The sequence below is a fragment of the Quercus robur genome, chromosome 11 (assembly GCF_932294415.1).
Source record: "Quercus robur chromosome 11, dhQueRobu3.1, whole genome shotgun sequence".
In the NCBI taxonomy this organism is placed as follows: domain Eukaryota; kingdom Viridiplantae; phylum Streptophyta; class Magnoliopsida; order Fagales; family Fagaceae; genus Quercus; species Quercus robur.
In genome coordinates this window covers 49,522,474-49,543,225 of record NC_065544.1, presented here as the reverse complement: position 1 = coordinate 49,543,225, position 20,752 = coordinate 49,522,474, and the positions used below count along the sequence as shown (strand labels likewise).

At 31.3% G+C, this 20,752-nt stretch overlaps 1 protein-coding gene across 1 annotated transcript; it reads left to right on the top strand.

The window, feature by feature from the left end:
- The first annotated feature begins 7,941 nt into the window (after positions 1 to 7,941).
- On the top strand, positions 7,942 to 17,058 carry LOC126706781 (very-long-chain aldehyde decarbonylase CER1-like). Its single transcript, XM_050406331.1, has 10 exons — positions 7,942 to 8,038; positions 8,936 to 9,159; positions 9,970 to 10,202; positions 10,811 to 11,030; positions 13,563 to 13,938; positions 14,117 to 14,224; positions 14,879 to 15,079; positions 16,199 to 16,297; positions 16,458 to 16,631; positions 16,785 to 17,058. The coding sequence occupies exons 1-10, from the start codon at positions 7,979 to 7,981 to the stop codon at positions 16,959 to 16,961; spliced, it is 1,872 nt and encodes a 623-aa protein (XP_050262288.1). The 5' UTR covers positions 7,942 to 7,978; the 3' UTR covers positions 16,962 to 17,058.
- Positions 17,059 to 20,752: the final 3,694 nt, after the last annotated feature.

Genomic DNA, 20,752 nt, shown 5'->3' with positions numbered 1-20,752 from the left:
AACCTCTAGACTCAAAATTGGCCCTAATAGCCGGATCAAGCTCATCTAAGACAACAGCTCGCTCAGCCCAAATCTTACGCTTATGGTTCAAATTCTCAAAGGCCTCTCTGCACTTATCATTCCTAAACTCCTCAACCCTAGAGGGAGACACAGAGGAAGTGGAAGGGGTCCTATTGGCTCTAGTTTTCCTAGGCATGGTGCTAAGATAAGGACCAAAACACAGAGTAAAAGAACAAAACACAAAACCAATGGCAGACTGCAAGTTAGCACAAAAACAATATAGAATTAAAATCTATATGATGCATGAACAAATTAAATGGTATGATGCATGTTCTAATGCAGTGCAATTAAGTCCAAAAGGTTCAAATTCACAAAATTGGCTTGAACATTGAGGTATTAACACAAAAACCCCAAAAATTTGGAAAACCACTTGATCAATTTGAAAAATATTGACAAATTGATCATTACAAATGATAGAATTCAAAAAATAATGACCAAATACATCAATTTGATGAGCCAATTTCATCAATTTAACCCAATTAGACAAAAACCCCAAAACGGATCAAATTCAAACCCTAGAATTTCCAATTTTTCAAAAACCACAAAATTGATCAAATTAAACTACAAGAATCATCATCATAGCATCCTAGAACAAAAACCCATTGATCAATTTCACCAACACAGGTTTGAATCATCAAAAACTCCAATAAATTGAAAGTGCCGAAAATACCCACAACAATGCATGAAAACATGAAATAAAATGCAAAAGGAAGGGCAAAAGAGACTTACCGGCCTTCAAGGACAAAAACCTTGCAAAAAACTTGGAGGAAAACGACAAAAAATCGATGGTGGAGCCTTAGCCAAGTCGGAGAGAGAGAAAAGTTGAAAAACTTTTTGAAAAAGTCCTTTTGAAAAAGACAATCTGACCTTTTTTTAAAACAACATGTTTCACGAGTTTCGATCAATCGAAAAACAACCTCGATCGATCGAAACAGACAGAAACTCTATTTAAACAATTTGAAACAAGTTTGATCAAACGAAAATCAGTTTCGATCGATTGAAACAGACAGAAACTCTCTCAAACGTATTTAAAAATTTTCGATCGATCTAAAAACAGAATGGATCGATCGAAATGGGCAAAGGCTCACAAAATTTGAGGAAAAAAACAATTTTGAAAAAGACATTTAGAATCAACTCAAAGCATTTAAATTTAAGAACAATAATGCATGAATATGAGATGATATGATTTTCAAAAACAAGAATTTTAAGCCCAAATTCCCCAAAACAAAATTTCTTGCATTCTCCACAAATTTTCAAGCAACAACTTAATTTTGCACAAAATTCAAAGTATTTGCAAAACTTGGTTGGTCAGACCATAAACACACACAATAACATGTACAAAGTTTAGCAAAGAGTAACTTGTGTAGTGTGTGCAACTAGCAAAAACTTGAGATACATGTGAGGTGATATGTCAATAACAATCAATCACAAAGTCTACAAAATTCATCACAAAGAATTTAAAAGAGACTATCACCTAAAGAGTTACATCATATAACTCTCACATCTCCTAGATCATAAGCTTGCAATCATGTAAGTTTCTTGTATTTATGCCTCATAATATACATACCAATTTTAAGTCATGTGAGTTTGGCATCAAGCCTAATAGTACACACCAATTTTAAGTATTAAGCAATTTAAACCGAGGCTTCACCTTATGTTCTTTTTGTGCATGTGCTACACTTTCTCGAGCACAAAATCTTATGATATGCACTAAGGTGTTCATGATTGGCTAGTGAACAGTGGTGAGATGGTTATTTATACCTTTCTCTAAAAGTTCAAGTTAAACATTTAAAAACATGTGACTTCAAGATTAAGACAGAATAATCAAAAACCATAAACATCTTTCCCACACAACATGCACTACAAAACTTCAACTAGTAAAATGCAATAAGTAAGCTCATCAAAGCTAAACAAGGTACAAAAGACATGTTATGTGAAAATAAATTGACCAACCTTGTTCTCAAAAACTAAAAAGAATAGTACAAAACGAAATTTGCTTCCTTTTTCTTTTCTTTTTTTTTTTTTATATAAAAAAAACACCTAGAATGAATGCATGAATGTTATGCAATGCAAATCCTAGTAAAACAAAGAAGAACAAAAACAAAACCAAAGAACAATGGTCACAAAGGGTAAAGCAATGAAGCACAAGGATCATGTCAAAAATACTTAGTTAGTTCGAGTCTTTTGCATCCAAAACCTTTTAGATGCACCATAAGCATTGGAGTTCTTATTCACATGAGAATGATTACCAACTCCAGGATTGGAAAAAAGGTTTAAAGCCTTTACCAAATCACCAATAAGTACAATAGGGCCAAGTGCTTGAGGCACAGGTACTTTTGGTTTGTTTGCTCTCTTAGCAGCTTGCAGCTTGTAACAGTTTGGACGGATGTGTCCAGACTTTCCACAAAAGTGACAAACCCATGCAGGCTTATCATGTGTCTTGTCCTTAGATAGGGTAGGCTTCTTAGACTTAGACTCTTTCAGGTCAACTATAATCTTCCTAGATGATGAACCTTCTAAGGGTTTAACAACCTCACTTACAGGGGGTTTGACAGTTTCACTCACTATCTCACTCACGGAAGGTTCAGAAGAAGAAGATGAAGGAACAAACTTTGTGGAATGGGGAGCAGACACAGAGATGCTTTCAACATAACCTAATCCAGTTTTGTCAGAAGAAGACTTTTGAACACTCAGCATTTGATCAAGTTTAGAACTAGCAGATCTAGCAACAGATAAATCAAGTTCCAAAGATTTAACTTTATCAAGCAAAAGCATGTTTTCAGTTTTCACATTGTTCAAAAGTTTATTAGCGTCAAACAGCTTAACAAGCAAATTCTTCTTTTTAAGCTCAAGAGATTCAATTTTCTTCAGGCCAAGTTCAACATTCATAGCATCCTTTGCAGCAACTTTGCAAAGTTTATTATAGGCCTCTTGAAGATCTGCATCTTCAGAGAGTTCCCCATCAGAAGGGTTCTCTTCAACAGATATGCTCTCATTGACTACAGTAGTAGTGGTGAAAGCAATGAAGTTTCCATCCTCATCACAATCAGACTCATTATCAAAAACTTCATCATCACTAAGGGTTACAGCCATAGCCTTACCCTTAGACTTCAAATAGGTAGGACATTCAGATTTCATGTGTCCATACCCTTGACATCCAAAACACTGAGAGCCAAAGGAATTATTGGAAGATTGACCTACTTTTTCTCTAGGTTTATCATTGTTGTTAACCTTAATGGGATCATGCTTCCTAAAGTTTCTAGGTTCAGCAGTGTTTGTGCCTCTTGACTTTCTATTACTATTCCTGAGAAAGTTTCTAAAGTTCTTGGCAAGGTAGGCAATCTCTGTAGCAGAGAGCTCATCATCAAATCCACCACCTTCAACATCATCAACTGACTTAAGAGCCATTGATTTGGATTTGGTAGTTTTGGGTAGATCCAACTCATAAGATTGAAGAGATCCTACAAGTTTATCAACAGGGATGGAGTCCACATCCTTGTTTTCAGTAATGGCAGTCACCTTGGGTCTAAAGTCTTCAGTTAAAGATCTAAGAATCTTCCTAACAATTTTAGGTTGATCATAGATTTCACCCAAGTTAAAAGCAGAATTAACAATATCATTCAATTTAACATAGAATTCATCAAAAGATTCATCATCAGACATCCTAATGCTTTCAAATTTAGAAGTCAATTGCTGCAATTTATTGATTTTGACAGCCTTTGTACCTTCATGCACAGTCTGGAGGATATTCCAAGCAGTATGAGCAACCTCAACATTAGAGATTCTCTTAAATTCCTCCATAGAAACAGCGTTAAAGATCGCATTCATAGCCTTGCTATTAAACACAGCTGCTTCTTTTTGAGAAGTTTCTCACTCACTAACAGGAGTAGTAGGCTTCTCCCATCCGTATTCAACGGAGTTCCACACTCTCTCATCAATGGATTTCAGGAATGCTTTCATCCTTACTTTCCAATTAGCACAATTATTCCCATCAAAGTGGGGAGGAATAACTAGAGAGTGTCCGTGTTCCATGACAGTAGGGGTCAAGGATCAGCTCAGTGATCAAATGATCAACAACAAAAGAACTACCCACTCTGATACCACTTGATAGTTTTTAGACCCCTTAAACAATTGATTTAACCTAGGGAATTAGCCAAGTTGTTACTAAATCCAATTAAACAAGTCTAGGCTATCACAATATCAAAGATCAAATCATGCAAAGTAGTGAAAAATAAATAACACAAGATATGATCACCTAGGAAACCAAACCGGTAAAAAACCTGGGGAGGATTTGACCTAGCTATCCTCAAGGTAAACTTGAATCCACTATCTTGAAAGAATCGGAGTTCATACAATAAGACTTACAAGCTCCCATGCTCGACTTCTTATTGCTACCAACCAGTAGAACTTACTGACATGACCACGTGCAAGCTCCAAATCCACGGACTCTTTCTTTCTTGGATTCACCACCAGATACAAGCACACCCGCTTGTGTTTTCTTTAAGCTTCAATGGCAGCAACTGAATTGATCATCAAGGTGTAGATAAATCTTCTCTTTGAAAACCCTAAATTTGTGTAAAAGAAAGCTCCTCTAGATCTCACAAGAGATTTACACAAACCGCAATTATAAGCAACACTAAAACGTGGCTAGGGTTTGCCTTTTATACTTAGGACAAATAAGAAACCCTAAAAACGTTTTAAAACACTTAGGGCTGAGTTGGACAAATCTGCAGAAAATCAGTTTGCCCGAGTTTCGATCAATCGAGCCTGTCTTTCGATCGATCGAGCCAGGCCGAAAGGCACAATGCTTTCCTGCTTTAACTCGATTCCGACTTTACATAAAAGAATAACTTTGAGCTAGACTAAAACACTTCTAAAACATTGTTTTGATCATGGTTTGCCAACAATACAAATTAGAGTTTTAAATACATAAAATCCTAAGACTTTGTAACCTAACAAGTATATTGATGTCTATTTTTCTTAAGGTTCTATTATTTCTCTCACTTCAATTCCCTTCTTTCCTAAAGCCATCCGTAGTATAAATGGTAATGATATAAACGCGCATTGCCTTTTTTTTTTTTTTAACATAAGCATTTACCTCCCATAAAAAAAAAAAAAAAAAAACATAAACATGAGCATTTACATCTAAATTAGTACGGTTCCTGGTATTGGTTTGACTTATTGTATTTTATACCTATAAAATTGTGGGGTTTTTAAAGAAAATTTAAAAGTTATAAATAAGTCAAATGAATTGAATAATTTGGGAAGAAATTAGGCCAAATAAGTCTTAGCACATAATAAATTTCATGCAACTTTTTACAAGTTGAAGTGATAGATTGTGATTCATGTACGATGTGAGTGTTTTTAATGGTCTCACATAAAAATAATGTTGCACTAATCACAATTTGTTATCTCCAATATTATGAAGAAAAAAAAAAGATATGAAATTTGTTAGGTCTGTAGCATTATTGAATGAGGAGGTCACACAGACACATATATTTGGGTTTTAGTTAATTTAATTGGTAAAGTTTTTTTTTTTTTTTTTTTTTTTTTTTTTTTTTAATAAGAGATTTGGATTTAAATCTTGTCTACACCGAAACCATCAAAATACAATTTTTGACCTTTTAAATTAAACTAGACTTTAACACATAAAAAGAGGACAAATAAAATATGGTACTGACAATTTATCAAGTGAGAAATCTATATCATCAATTATAAGGCTTTTAATAGTAACTTGCAAAAGATGTTCATATGATATAAGTAGAAGTATGCATGATTTATCTTTTTTTTTCTTTTTTTCTTTTTTATAAATAATTTGATAGTTAGGAAAGGGAGAATTTAGACCTTAGATGATTCTGTTAAAAATATTATAAAAAAAAAAAATATATGTCAATTGAGCGACATGACTTATAACTTATAGTATACATAACTTTTTTTTATTTATTTATTTATTTTTTTTATATATACAAGATAGAATTTCTACTCTAACATAATCTAAGTGTATATATGTGTAAAGTTCCCTCCTAGAGACTTGAACCCCGGTCCTTAGCCCCCACTCCCTACAAATATTTATACTTGTAGAGTGACCACCGCACCAAGAATGCACAGTAGTAATTATGTTTATGTTCTTAGTATGCTTCACAACCTGGTTAACCGACTTTTTTTTTCTTAAGAAGGTGGTTAGCCGACTTAATTGCATTATTATGATGATCATGAAAGGAGTTTCCTTTGGCCCCAATTAAAATAAAATTTATCTTGGAAAAAAAGAGACAGTTTGGTTTATTAAGCTATTCATTGAATCTATCAGAAAAGGACGGAGATTATGTTGGTTTTACAGATATAAGTTAGGCGTTGGGCGTTAAGCGTCACTAAATATTATGGAATTTGACATATGTTAGTACATGATGCCATCATGAATTTCATTTCAGATTGGGTTCAAATTTTTTTTTTTTTTTTTTAAACATTGCCTCCAATTTTGATTGAAGTGCTCAACATATCCAAAAAACTACTCTTATAGTCTCATATACCCTTGAAAAGTCTTTTATTTTTTCTGAAATTAATTAAATATCCTCATAATTAATTTTTTAATTTCCCCTTTTCCTTTTCTTACTATTTCCTCTTCTCTTCCCTTCCCTTCCATTCCGTGCAACCAAACATAGGGTCAAGGTTAATTGTTTATTTTCATGTGACTAATTAAACTAATTATTTACCTTTTTAATGCAATACGCTATCACAGAACGTACTAAGAAGTAGCTTCCAGCACACATAAATCGTGTGTTGAAATCAAATTAGTCATATTAAAAATTTTAAAAAAAAATTAAATAAAATTTTTATAATATAGAGTATTAACTAAATATTATTTAAGTAATATCAAATATAAACATGCTAATTTGAAGATGTTAACATTGCCTTAAGTCTCAATCTGTTAAATTTGTCAAATATAACTATTAAGGCATTTAAAGATGTTAATATTGCCTTAAGTCTCAATCTGTTAAAAGTGTACAAATGTAACTATTAAGGCATTTGAAGATGTTAACATTGCCTTAAGTCCCAATCTGTTAAGATCGTACAAATATAACCATTAAAATTGTATATATTATTTAGACTTATTTAAAATTTAAATTTATGTTGGATAAAATCTAATTTATTTCTTTCTCAAAAAAAAAAAAAATATCTAATTTATTTATATGAGTTAAACGAGTTTATATTATCTTAACACAAATAATGAACCAAATAATTTCAAATTGATTGCAAATTAAACAAGAGCTAACACAAAATTGACATTTTTTTTAATGAAAAAATGGGCGCTTAATTATCATGACAATATAGATTGACTTATTTGATATGAATCCATTTGACTATAGGAAAAAAAAAAATTAACCTGTTTACCTCTTTTTTTACACTATATCTTAACAAGTTTGATGAAAAAATTGGCGCTTTATTATCATGACAATATAGTTGCAAATACCGTCAGCCATCTCTTTTTTTGTTTTTAATCAGTTAGCTATCATACTCATATCATAACTTTTTAAATTATAGATCGCCTTATCTATCATGAGCAATGCTAGTGTCACAACTCGCCCATGTGGTGAGTTGTGATTGGTGAAGGGGTGTCCGCACATGAATCCATCATCACTCTTCCACCAACCACAACTCGCCACATGGGCAGTTGTGCCACAACTTGTGACATAAGTTGTGCCACAAGTTATGGCACTAGCATCAGTCATCTACAACAAACACACATTTTATGTGTTTTTTTTTTCTTTTATAAAAAAAAAAAAAAAAAATTAATATAAAAGTAGTTGTAATGGGCCCGCATTAATGAAGAAGGTTAATAGCGTATAGTATATATATATATATATATATATATGAGCCTTCGGAGGGTTGCATGCAGAGCAAGTGAAGTAGTAAAGAAAGAATGGCTTCTAATCCAGGAATTCTCTCCGATTGGCCATGGAAGCATCTTGGAAGCTTTAAGGTGGTGTCTTTGTCTAATCCTTCCAAGTTACATCTCTCTCTTTGTACACACAGTCAGTCACACACACCCCACAAAATTTTTGCTTTAAAGTTAGGGTTCTTGCCTTCTTGGTTGTCAGTGAAGCTTTCTTTATTTTAGGTTTTATGACAATATTATATTTGGAGTCCTTTGTTTCTTGGATTCTTTTCTATGTATGTTGTTGTATTCTTTTTTCTCTGCCTCCTTGTAGTTGTTGGCTGTATTATGGAGTTTGGTCCACGGCTGCTACAACGTTCTCTTTGTTTCAATATATATCCTTTATTTATGATGGAAAAAAAAAAAAAAAAAAAAAAAAAGCGTTTTGGTTGTTATTTTGTTTGTGAAATGTGGCTTACTAGGGCTTAGTACTCGATTTTTTGGTTCACCTTCGAGGACGAGTTCGGATTTGGACTACTGTATAAGAAAGGAAAAATATATATACTTGGCTATACGTTTAACCTCAAAAGATATGCATGCATACACATACTTGAGTTTTGGGAATATACATACATGTATATATAGACTTGAACTTAAAAAAAAGCTTAATTATGCGTGCGTTTGGATTGGGTGTTTTGCCCAATCCGTGCGTTCTGCGTTTTTTTAGTGGGTCTCATGGGTATTATTCACAGACTCACAAAAGTCAGCAAAACACAGATTTCTAAGTTAATTTGAATCCCATAACACTATTCACAGCTTTAAAAATTATTTTGCTACAGTGTTTTCGGCAATAAGTTTTCAGTTTTCAGCAAATAAATGATATCCAAACACACCCTATGTCTTCTTCTTCTTTTTTTCTTTGTTTTTGGAAAGAAACAAGTATATATGATTAAATGGTTTGCACTTCGTATACTAACTTCTCATTGTTTCATTCAATCGAAGTATTTGATCTTGGCTCCATGGGCGGTACACAGCATATACTCATTTCTATTCAAGGAAGAGAGTAAAAGGGACCTTACCAACTTTTTCATACTCCCACTTCTGTTATGGAGGATGCTTCACAACCAAATATGGATTAGTATTTCTCGTTACCAAAATGCAAAAGGCAACAACCTACTTGTTGACAAGAGTCTTCAATTTGAACAAGTCGACAGAGAGCAAAGTTGGTTAGTATTAATTTTATTTTTATATATACACACACAAACAATTTTTTTTTTTTTTTTTTGCTGAAAAAAAAAAAAAAAAGAAAAAAAAAAAAGAAGAAGATAGGAAGCAACTTGAATTGGCGTCTTCTACCTAAACGTGACCATAGTGATACCCTACCTGCTGGACTAGGCCTATGGGAGCATTGGCGAAGCCAGAAATTTATCTTTGGGAAGGCCATATATAATTTTTTTTTTTTTTTTTTGGTATGAAATGTAAAATAGTAATATACAATACTTCATAACTCAATTTTTTCACTTTTATTTATTGAGATAATTGTTAAAATACCTATGTGTTCATTTTAAAGATAATGAATGTCTAATTGTTGTAATTTGTTGATATATATATTTATAGATTGTATTTTATTTAAATGAAAATTGTTTATTTTTAGACTTTTTTAAATATGTATGTATATTATCATGTATGGGGGACAAAATGATAAGATTATTTAAAAATTATCAAATTATTTAAGATATTTTAAGGAAAAATCATTTTTTTCAAAAAATTTGGGTCATCAAGTGGCTCCGCCACTGTATGGGAGCAGAGAATTTGAATGAGTCATAACTATTCACACCTAGCCTCATCGAAAATGCACACAAACTATATTTACATGCATTTGATTTTATCAATTTATTCACATATGTTGCACCTTACAAACTATTAATATGCAAGGTTCAGGTGCAACATATATAAACAAATTGACAAAATCTAATTAACGCACATAAAAATTAAGTAGAAATTGTAATCTTACGTTTTTTTTGGTTAATATTTAGGGATGACCAAATAATTCTGAATGGAATCATATTATACCTAGTCAACACTACTGTGCCAGGGAGTTCACACCTTCCCATTTGGAGAACAGATGGAGTGATTCTAGCAATTCTACTTCATGCGGGTCCAGTGGAGTTCCTCTACTATTGGCTTCATAGAGCATTGCACCACCATTACCTTTACTCTCGCTATCATTCTCACCATCATTCCTCAATTATCACAGAGCCCATCACGTGTAAAACCTATTACTATATGTTTTTATTGCATTTGCCTTTTCATAAATTATCATTAGTCACAAATTGATGAATTTTATCAATTAATACTTTACCTGATCACATTCATGCAAGTAGATGGTGCCATGGGAGGCTTTTAGAATAATAATAAAAAATACATTTTTTTTAATTATTATTATTATGGAAAATTATGTCTTTATGCACATTCACAATTCATGTAAATTTTACTTTGCAAACTAAACAAATTTATATAATATTGTACACATTTGCATGAGCTATAATATTGTACACTATTCATAGAAATGTATACAATTAATTCTATGCACAATAAATGTAAACATATAATAATAATTATTATTATTATAAATCAGTAATGTCCCACAAGTTGATGGTCAACTTAAAAACTCAAAAAAAAAAAAAAAAGAGAGAGAGAGAGAGAGAGAGAGAGAGGAGAGGGAAGATTCAAACTAATAATAACCTTCATTTATAAGTTATGTATCATGCCCGTTATGTTTATGCCATAGGCTTAATCATTTGTGCTACCCTCGGAAGATATGTTAAGATTTCGAACTTCCTTAAAATAACTTCTTTTTCATTTTTTTTATGGCAGCTGTCGTACATCCATTTTCTGAGCTTATAATATATTACATGCTCTTTTCTATAACAATAATGACACTCATCTTGACGGGAACTGCTTCTGTGGCCTCTATTGTCGGTTATTTTACTTATGTTGATTTCATGAACAACATGGGTCACTGTAATTTTGAGTTTATTCCAAAGTGGTTGTTCTCTTTGTTTCCTCCGCTCAAGTTTCTCATGTACACTCCTTCGTAAGTCATAACCCTTATCTTCTATATAATTCTTTATTTAAGTTCTTGATTTATTATTCTCTCTTTTCGCACATATATGTGCGTCTAAACATACACGCATTAAAGAAAAAAGGAAACGTGAAGAAAAAAATGTATGCAACTACTTAAAATTAATTTGGATTGTTCCAAAAATCACCAAATTATTTGTTAAGATGACCGATTTCCAAAGGATGCTGATTTCAACATGGTATACTGAACTAGCTTATGAAAACAAGAACATAGATATTTATTGATTTATGTAAATTTAACCAGTAGATTGTAAACCAACTGGCATTTCACCCATGGACATTGGTAGCATGAGACCATAGGTTTGATCATATACTTGGATGCATGAGTTATTTTACATTAATGAAAAGCATTATTAAAGTTATATTAGGTGTAGCTTTTAATAATGTTCCGCCATTTAATAATTTTAATTTTTTTTATTAGACGTATATTTTGATAAATTTAACATTAGATTATATTTTCTTCTTATAACTTTCACAATTATTGCAAAATTTCAAGACAGATAGAGATCAATTGTTGTTTCATACTCTTATATAGAATGTTTAAGTTATAAGTTTTTTTTTTTTTTTTTTTAATCTTAAAATTAGGAACAAAAAAGAAGGTAAGAAAATCTAGGAACACAACTTAATTTTTGTCACAACTTTTAACACCACCTTAAAGATGAGTTCGCGAATTAAATAGGAAACAATGTCCAATTAACATGAAATTTAACATAAGCATGTCATTCAGAGTAAGATCTTAAAGATATTAATATAATAAAAAGTTACTGTAAGTTACTGTGTATTAGTGCCCGTTTGTTTCCACATTTTGAACCCAAAAAGCGCTTTTTGAAAAAAGCCAAGCCAAAATATGCGTTTGGTTAAGCTCAAAACACAACTTTTTGATAAAAGTTGCGTTTTGGGCATAGACCAAAAATTAGGAGAAACGCGAAAATTTTTATGGACTCTCAGGGGTCCATAAATGAAAACGCGCAATGCGCGTTTTCAGTGGGTTACCGTTGCAAAATTAAAATTACGAAAATACCCATCACAAACCCACGGCCACAATCCAAAAACACATACCAAAAATACACATAGACAGACAGAAAGAAATAAGAAGAAGAGGAAGAAGAAGATGAAGACGAAGATTAAAATCATTACCCAAAACACAAACCACAATCCAAAAATACAGAAATCAAATAGCACAAACCCACGGCCAAACAACCATAAACACATAGAAAGACAGAAAGAAAGAAGAAGAGGAAGAAGAAGATGAAGACGAAGAAAGACCGAACCTACAGTGTTCACTTCAGGTCGTGAGGCTTCTCAATTTTCAGTTCAGGTCCGCGAGCAATTTGCTTCATATAAGTCAAGAAGCGGAAGTGGAGATCTTTTGGAAATCAAGTGGAAAAAAAAAAAAAAAAAAAAAAAAAAAAAAAAAAAAAAGAGAGAGAAGCAATTGAGAGAGCCGGAGAGCTTTGGAATTGAGAGAGCCTTCTGGAAACAAAGGGAAAAGGAAAAAGGAAAAATGAAAGAATGAGAGAATGAGAGAGCCTTCTGGAAGGTGGAGGTGTGGGAAAAAGGAGAAGAATAGGACAAAATAGTGTACACGTGTGTGGTGGATAAATTACAAGAGAAAAAAAAAAAAAAAAGGGAAAGGTAACGAATGGAGGAAAAAAAAAAGGAAAAGTATTAGAAATCATAATTTTAAAATATGACCACAATATTTTCACAATATTTTCACAATAAATTTTAAGTAATTAGCTAATATTGATGAGTAAAAATATGATTTCAGTAATTGTTGAAAATGAATAGAAAAAGAAAAATAAATATTAAAAAAGAATAAATTTGATTACAAAATAAAAATTAAAAAAGTGGATAGGCAAAAGATAAATGTCACTGTTGATTGTCCAAACAGCACAAAAATTTGTCTAACCTGCTGGAGATGCTCTTATATATACATTGTCCTTTTTGGTAATTTATCCCTCAAATTGTCACTTTTATAAGTGCTAGCCAAACACTCAGCTTTTTCAAAAAGCACTTTTTAACAGCTTTTACCAAACACTCAACTTTTTGAAAATGCACTTTTTCAATTATGCACTTTTTGAAAACTCCACTTTTTCATTATGCACTTTTACAAAAAGCTGAACCAAACTCACCCTTAAAATCTTACCAAAAAGTTCAAATTTGTTTATTAGGGAAATAGCTAGACATGCTCTCTTAATTATCAAGATACTGATAGCACCTTCCCCCCCCCCCCCCCCCACACACACACACACAAAAATAAATAAATAAATAAAAAAAATTGATCGTACCTTATGCATTTGATATTTGAAACAGAAGAACACCTCATTTTACATGAGAATTCTTAAAAAAAATAAAAATAAAAATAAACTATAAAAAATCACTTATCTCAAGAATTTAAATTTATAAAATATATATATATATATATATATCTTATATTAACTTGAGTACTTAATAAATATTCTAACAATTTCGCTAACCGCAGGTTTCACTCTCTACATCATACACAATTTCGAACCAACTACTGTCTTTTCATGCCTCTTTATGATTACATCTATGGTACTATGGACAAATCCAGTGACACACTATATGAAATTTCTCTCAAGAAGAAAGAAAAAGTGCCACATGTAGTGCATCTAACACATCTCACAACACCAGACTCGATCTATCATTTAAGGCTTGGACTTTCTTCCTTGGCCTCTAGCCCTCACACCTCAAAATGGTACATGTGGTTAATGTGGCCCCTGACATTATTGTCTATGATGTTAACATGGATTTATGGTCATACATTTGTTGTTGAGAGGAACCAGTTCAATATGCTCACCTTGCAAACTTGGGTCATCCCGAAGTATAGTGTACAAGTAAGAAAAATCTTCACCACCAGCTCTTAATTTTGTAGTTTTGTAAGATGTTTCTTCCCCAACTTAAACAAGCATTTTTATCGTTTATAAAGTAAACTTGTTGGTAACCAATGTATTCCAAATTTTCAATCAATAATTATGCTATTTTGCTTACCTATTTATCTACATATTGTTACAGTACTTTTTGCGATGGCATGAGAACTCTATCAATGATTTGATTGAGCAAGCCATACTTGAAGCAGAGAAAAAAGGCGTTAAAGTGTTAAGTCTGGGTCTCTTGAACCAGGCAAGTATCAGTTTTCCCTTTTTCTTTATGTAATTTTAAAATAAATGAACCTAAAATAAAAAAAAAATAAATAAAATGCATAATGAATAGTGTCAGTATAAATTTACACAATTATTATAATAACCATGTATTTTTACAAACTTTGCTTGAATTGATATGGGTGAATTTTGGGTTTGGTTGGCTAAAATGTGATACTATTTCTATCATACAAGCACTGATGTGAGTGCTCTTAATTAGAGACTTAATTTACTCGGTCAATGGGACTTTTTTTCTTATGTGAAATATCGGTGGCCTTTAAATTTGTTTTTTTTTGCAATGGTGTTAGTGAGATATCAACTTAGAGAGATTAATAAAGTCTTATATAAAATATATTGACACTTAATCCAAAAATTTAAAAAGAATTTGACTCGATTATATTATGTTAATTCTTAAATTTCTTGTCATTCAATTTCTTTTGGGGATATATGAGACTTCTACTGACATGTGTATACTATACCCAACATACCCACATATGATAGCTAGGTCTCTCTCTCTCTCTCTCTCTCTCTCTCTCTCTCTCTCTCTCTCTCTCTCTCTCTCTCTCTCTCTCTCTCTCTCTCTCTCTCTCTCTCTCTCTCTCTCTCTCTCTCTCTCAATACATCGAAGGTTTTGTAGGGTGAGGAACTCAACGAATATGGTGGAGTCTATGTCAAGAGGATTCCTCAACTGAAAATAAAGGTGGTAGATGGAAGCAGCCTCGCAGCTGCCATTGTGCTAAATAGCATTCCCAAAGGGACAACCCAAGTGCTCCTTCGAGGCAAAATCACTAAGGTTGCCTGTGCAATTGCAGTTTATTTATGCAAACTGGGCATTCAGGTATGTTTAACCCCTCATATTCATGTTATTATAAGACCGGTACTCATAATTGGAAGTGGAACATTATTTTGAAAGCAAAAGGTGCAGCCCCATTACTTATTCTTTGTTTCTCACCACAAAAATAAGCTTTAGATACGGTCCTGGTATTTGATTTAATGTTTCATCTAACCAACCTAGCATCAAATTCTACGTTCATATATAGTCTATACTCTATAGCAGGGGTTAAAATTAGTGTCGAAGTCTGAAACTTTTTTCAAGGGGTCAAGCTAATTTTGGTAAGATAAAAAGTATAATTGTAATATGATTTAAAACTTATTATTTTCTCATATATAACTAAAACCATGGCGATCATAATTAATATTTTCAAATATTTTAAAACTAATTTAGAGACTATACTATTGAAGTATACTGATAATTTCAAACATTGTGATGAAACATAAAAAGATTTACTCAATTTAAATATTTAATTTTTTTTTTTTTTTTTTGAGAAACATATACTTAAAATATTAAATGTCACTTTACGTGCCTAAATATATACAATGTAATATGAGAAAAATATAAGAATAAAAAAAATTAAAATAATAACTTTACTTTTCATAAATGACATAAAATATGGATCTCTAGCTCCTAACCACAAATTTCGCAATTTTCATTTCTTATAACAATAAAATAAAAGTAAAAATAATATTATAGTTTCCATATCTTTAATTCTCTAAACGAAAATTTTAACAAAAGTAGAAGATATTTTCTATTTCAAAATGAGATATTTAAAATAAATGACGCTTTGATTTAGTGATTTACGTATATTATGGTATAAAAGTAATTTAAAAAAATGATGCATCAATCATTTAGATAAGCCTATCTATTTGTCTAAAAATATATATTGGATACAAACTGAATTACGTATGCCATAAAAGTAATAAATGTAGTATAATTTTTTTAAAATTTAAGAGAACTAATAGTTAAATTTTACATATAAATTTTTATTCTTTATAAAAAAATATGAGAGGGAGGAAGAATTTTAAAAGGCCAGGGGGCTCATGGCCAACCATAGCCCCACTGCTTAGATATATGTTTTCAAATTTTTTTATCTTCTAACATGTGTTGAGCTCATTTTAGGTAGCTACATTACAGGAGGATGAGTATATGAAGCTTAGCAAATCGTTGGAGGTGACCTCAGAGAATAGTTTGATCCTTTCCAAAAGTTACAGTCAAAAGGTGAATCATAAAATACTTTTCCTGATCCATTATCTCAACCTTTATAGTTATAACATAAAATATTTGTTATTGTTACCTTATTCCTAAAGATTTAAATTATTATTCACAAATTAATTGAGACCATTTAATTTCTTCACCTAAACATTCTACTATCTTATAGATATGGTTAGTGGGAGATGGATTGACTGAAGAAGAACAGTTAAAAGTACCGAAAGGAACATTATTTATTCCCTATTCACAATTTCCACCAAAGAAATTTCGAAATGACTGCCTATACCATGACACACCGGCAATGTTAATTCCCACTTCTCTTGAGAATGTCCACTCTTGTGAGGTTCGTAATATTACTTTAAATGATGTTTTGTCTTGAGCATCTACATTCAATTTTACAAACTATAACCAAATTTTAAAGTAAATGCCACTTTTGAGTTTTGATAGAGCATTCTCTCCAAGCAACAATTATAGAAAGCTTTCAATTTGATCGCAGAACTGGTTGCCAAGAAGGGTGATGAGTGCATGGCGTATAGCTGGGATAGTGCATGCATTAGAAGGATGGAATGAGCATGAGTGTGGTTACACAATGTCCAACATGGAGAAAGTTTGGCAAGCAAGTCTTCAACATGGGTTTCAACCTCTGATGTTCTCAAATGGATCTAAGTACTAGCTTCATAAGCATATGGTGGTGTATTTTAATAAAAATAATAAATAAAAATTTCCTATGGAATGTTGGTGTATTTTAATAAAAATAATAATTTTCATAATTTTGTTGTTACAAAATTTGTTATGGAATGTTATGCCACATTAACTAAATGAGTTGTTTAAAAAAATTATATTACATTAACCCAGGCTCTTCATTATCTTTCTAATTTATTTGTCATTATGTTGTGACTATAAATATAATGTATTCATTTTTTTTAACTGATTAAAAATATTAGTACATAAATACTACCCCTTAGTTTTTTTTTTTTTTTTGATGAAAAATACTACCCCTTAGTTTGGTGTGTATGAGTATAATTTATTTAAGATAAAGTTTGACTACAAACTTGGTAATAACCTAGGACTACAACTCCTACTAATAAAATTAACATGACTACATATTTTGAAAATCTAATCATTGAATTATATGTGTTAGGGTCATATTTTATTGTAATTGATTAATTCTTTGACAAATGTATTTTTCTTGTAATTGGGTAGATCTAAGATGGGTATAGTACTTGAAAAAAACATGTTGTTCAAGTCAAGTATTAAAGACATGAAAATTGGTCCAAAAAACAAGTGAAGAAAAGTTGTACATTAAGTCTCGATAGATAGCTCGAGAGATGTCTGCTATCGAGACTTAATGTGAAACTCGATCTATTGAGAATTACGATTTCAGAATTTTCAGATCTGAAATTCAGCCTAGTCTTGTGTATTTGTTTAAGGTTTATTTTTTCACAACCCTAAACATATATAAGGCTTATTTTAAGAGCCGTCGCACACGAATATAGAAACCAAAAGACTTATTTTCTTTGTGAGAAGCTACTGCATTTGTACGCCATAAGATTTTGTAACCAAGTACTTTCTAATCTTCATTGTTAATGAAGTGAAAAACTTTGCAGCCAACAACATTTATTCAAGTTGCTGGAGTTAGTCACGTACTAGGATCCATGCAAAGGGTTAGTCACAAATTGGAGGTTTGTGCATCAAAGGAAAGCTACTGCATTTGTACGCCATAGGATTTTGTAACCAAGTACTTTCTAATCTTCATTGTTAATGAAGTGAAAAACTTTGCAGCCAACAACATTTATTCAAGTTGCTGGAGTTAGTCACGTACTAGGATCCATGCAAAGGGTTAGTCACAAATTGGAGGTTTGTACATCAAAGGAAAGAAGGCTACTACAAGATCAAGTCCAATTGAGTATTGGAGCAAAGGTTCAACTATAGGTTGGTATTTTGGGATAGACCAGGATAGTTGGTAAGATTCCATATACTTGTAACGGCTTGATTATTAATTAGTGAATTCTTGAGAGTGGTGATTTTAAAATCACCCAGTGGGGTTTTTGACTTGCGAGATTTTTCCCCATTTGTCAACAAATCACCGTGCCTAATTTATTTGCCGTTGAACTTAGTATTTTTGGTGATTTGTTGGTGTCTTCACATTTTGCATGGAATTAAACTTAATTAATCAACTTGAGTAATTGAATAATTAACCGAGGTCAAGCTATCTTAACCCAACAATATGGACAAATTTACTCAATAAAATAAACATTACTACATATTTTAAAACTCTAATCATTGAATTGCATGTTCTTCATACTCTTTATATATATATATATATATATATAATATTTGATATCAATTAGATATTATTTACTATATGATCTATAAGCTTATATTTTATGCATAATTTTATACTACAAAAACTTATAATTTAAATAATTTATTGATGACATAGCTATTAATCTTCAATTTTCTAGAAATTTCACAAGTATGGAGGATATAAGAAAAAGATATAATACAATGGTGGATTTGTCAAAATTTATCTCCAATAAAAAGATATTGAATAAGGTTATAGCCTTAGATCACAACTAATTTTATAACTAAACTTTGTTCAAATTATATATTATTTATGTTCTTAACACACATGTCAAATTTCATACTAATCAGATGTTATTTACTATTTTATCTATAAACTAATTTTTATGCATAATGTAATACTACAATAATTTGAAATTTAAACATTTAATTGATAATCATTTTATAAAGGCACCCAGACATATATACAAACAAAACTAAAGGCACTCAAACAACATAAAACGAGCAAACTATAATATAAAACACTTATGACTCAAATAATCATTTTATTATTAAGATTATTTAGACCAACATTTAATTTGAAATGACTATTTTTTAAAAAATTTAGAGAGATTAGATATAAATTTTTTGAATTTAGACTTCTAGAATATATAAACTAATAAATTTTTTTTTTTTTTGAATCAGGGGGCCATTAGCTTAAAGGTTGTCCTTTCTTTTTAATTTAATTTAACATTAATTTATTACAAAAAGCAATTGAATCATATTTAGTGATTAAATTAATTAAAATAATCCAAGCAAAATATGCCTTTATAGTTATTGTTAGAAAATAAAATATCTAATTTTTTATATGTCTACTTACAATTCAATTTTAAAAAAAGTGGCCACTCAAACTGAGGCCACAGCATCCCCCAGGCACTTAAGGCATGGGAAGATACCATCCCATTGGCTTAAAACTAATAAACTTTATTTTAATTTAATTAACCATTAATTAATTACAAAAAGCAATTGAATCATATTAGTGATTAAATTAATTAAAACAATCCAAGCTAAATATGCCCTTATAATTACTGTCAAAAAATAAATATTAGGACATATGTAATTCAATGTTAGGAACATATGTCAACATTTTATGTAATTAGCTAATCTTTTGACAAAACGCATTTTACTTGTAATTTGATAAATCTAAGATGTGTTTAATGCTTCAAGAAACAAGATTTCAAGTTCAAGTGTTAAAGTCATGCAAGTCTGTCCAAGAATCAAATGAGAAAGTGTATGATTTTAAAACTTCTACAGCTAGCTCAACATGGGAAGATACCCCAAGCACAGCATCCCCTAGGCACTTAAGGCATGGGAAGATACCAGCCCATTGGCTTAAAACTAATAAACTTTATTTTAATTTAATTAACCATTAATTAATTACAAAAAGCAGTTGAATCATATTAGTGATTAAATTAATTAAAACAATCCAAGCGAAATATGCCCTTATAATTATTGTCAAAAAATAAATATTAGGACATATATGATTCAATGTTAGGAACATATGTCAACATTTTATGTAATTGGCTAATCTTTTGACAAAACGCATTTTACTTGTAATTGGGTAAATTTAGGATGTGTTTAATACTTCAAGAAACAAGATTTCAAGTTCAAGTATTAAAACCATGCAAGTCTATCCAAGAATCAAAGGAGAAAGTGAAGGACTTTAAAACTTTTACAGCTAGCATCTATTGAGGTTTAAAAAGCTGTGAATCCCGAACCTCGACAACTATCTCCATAGATACCTTATCTGTTGAGGTTTATAAAACTCAGTTTTTCAGAGCTGTTTTTCATCCAATCCGTGAGTATGTGTTTAGGTTTTCTTTTCTCACAACCCTAAACATATATAGGGATTGTTTTAAGGGCCATCACAGCTGATGCAACTCAATACAAAAGTTTTTCATAAGCATATTGTGAACCGAAGACATATGCCCCAATTCATCTTTCTCTTGAAGAAGCTGCTGTATTTGTACACCGTAGGGTTTTGTGACCAAGGAGTTTCTTGATCTTCATTGTGTGATGAACTAAAGAATTTTGTAGTCAACATCTTTCTCAAGTTGATGATTAAGTCACGTACTGGGATCTGTGCAATTGATTAGTCACGTACTAGGAGCCATGCATTGA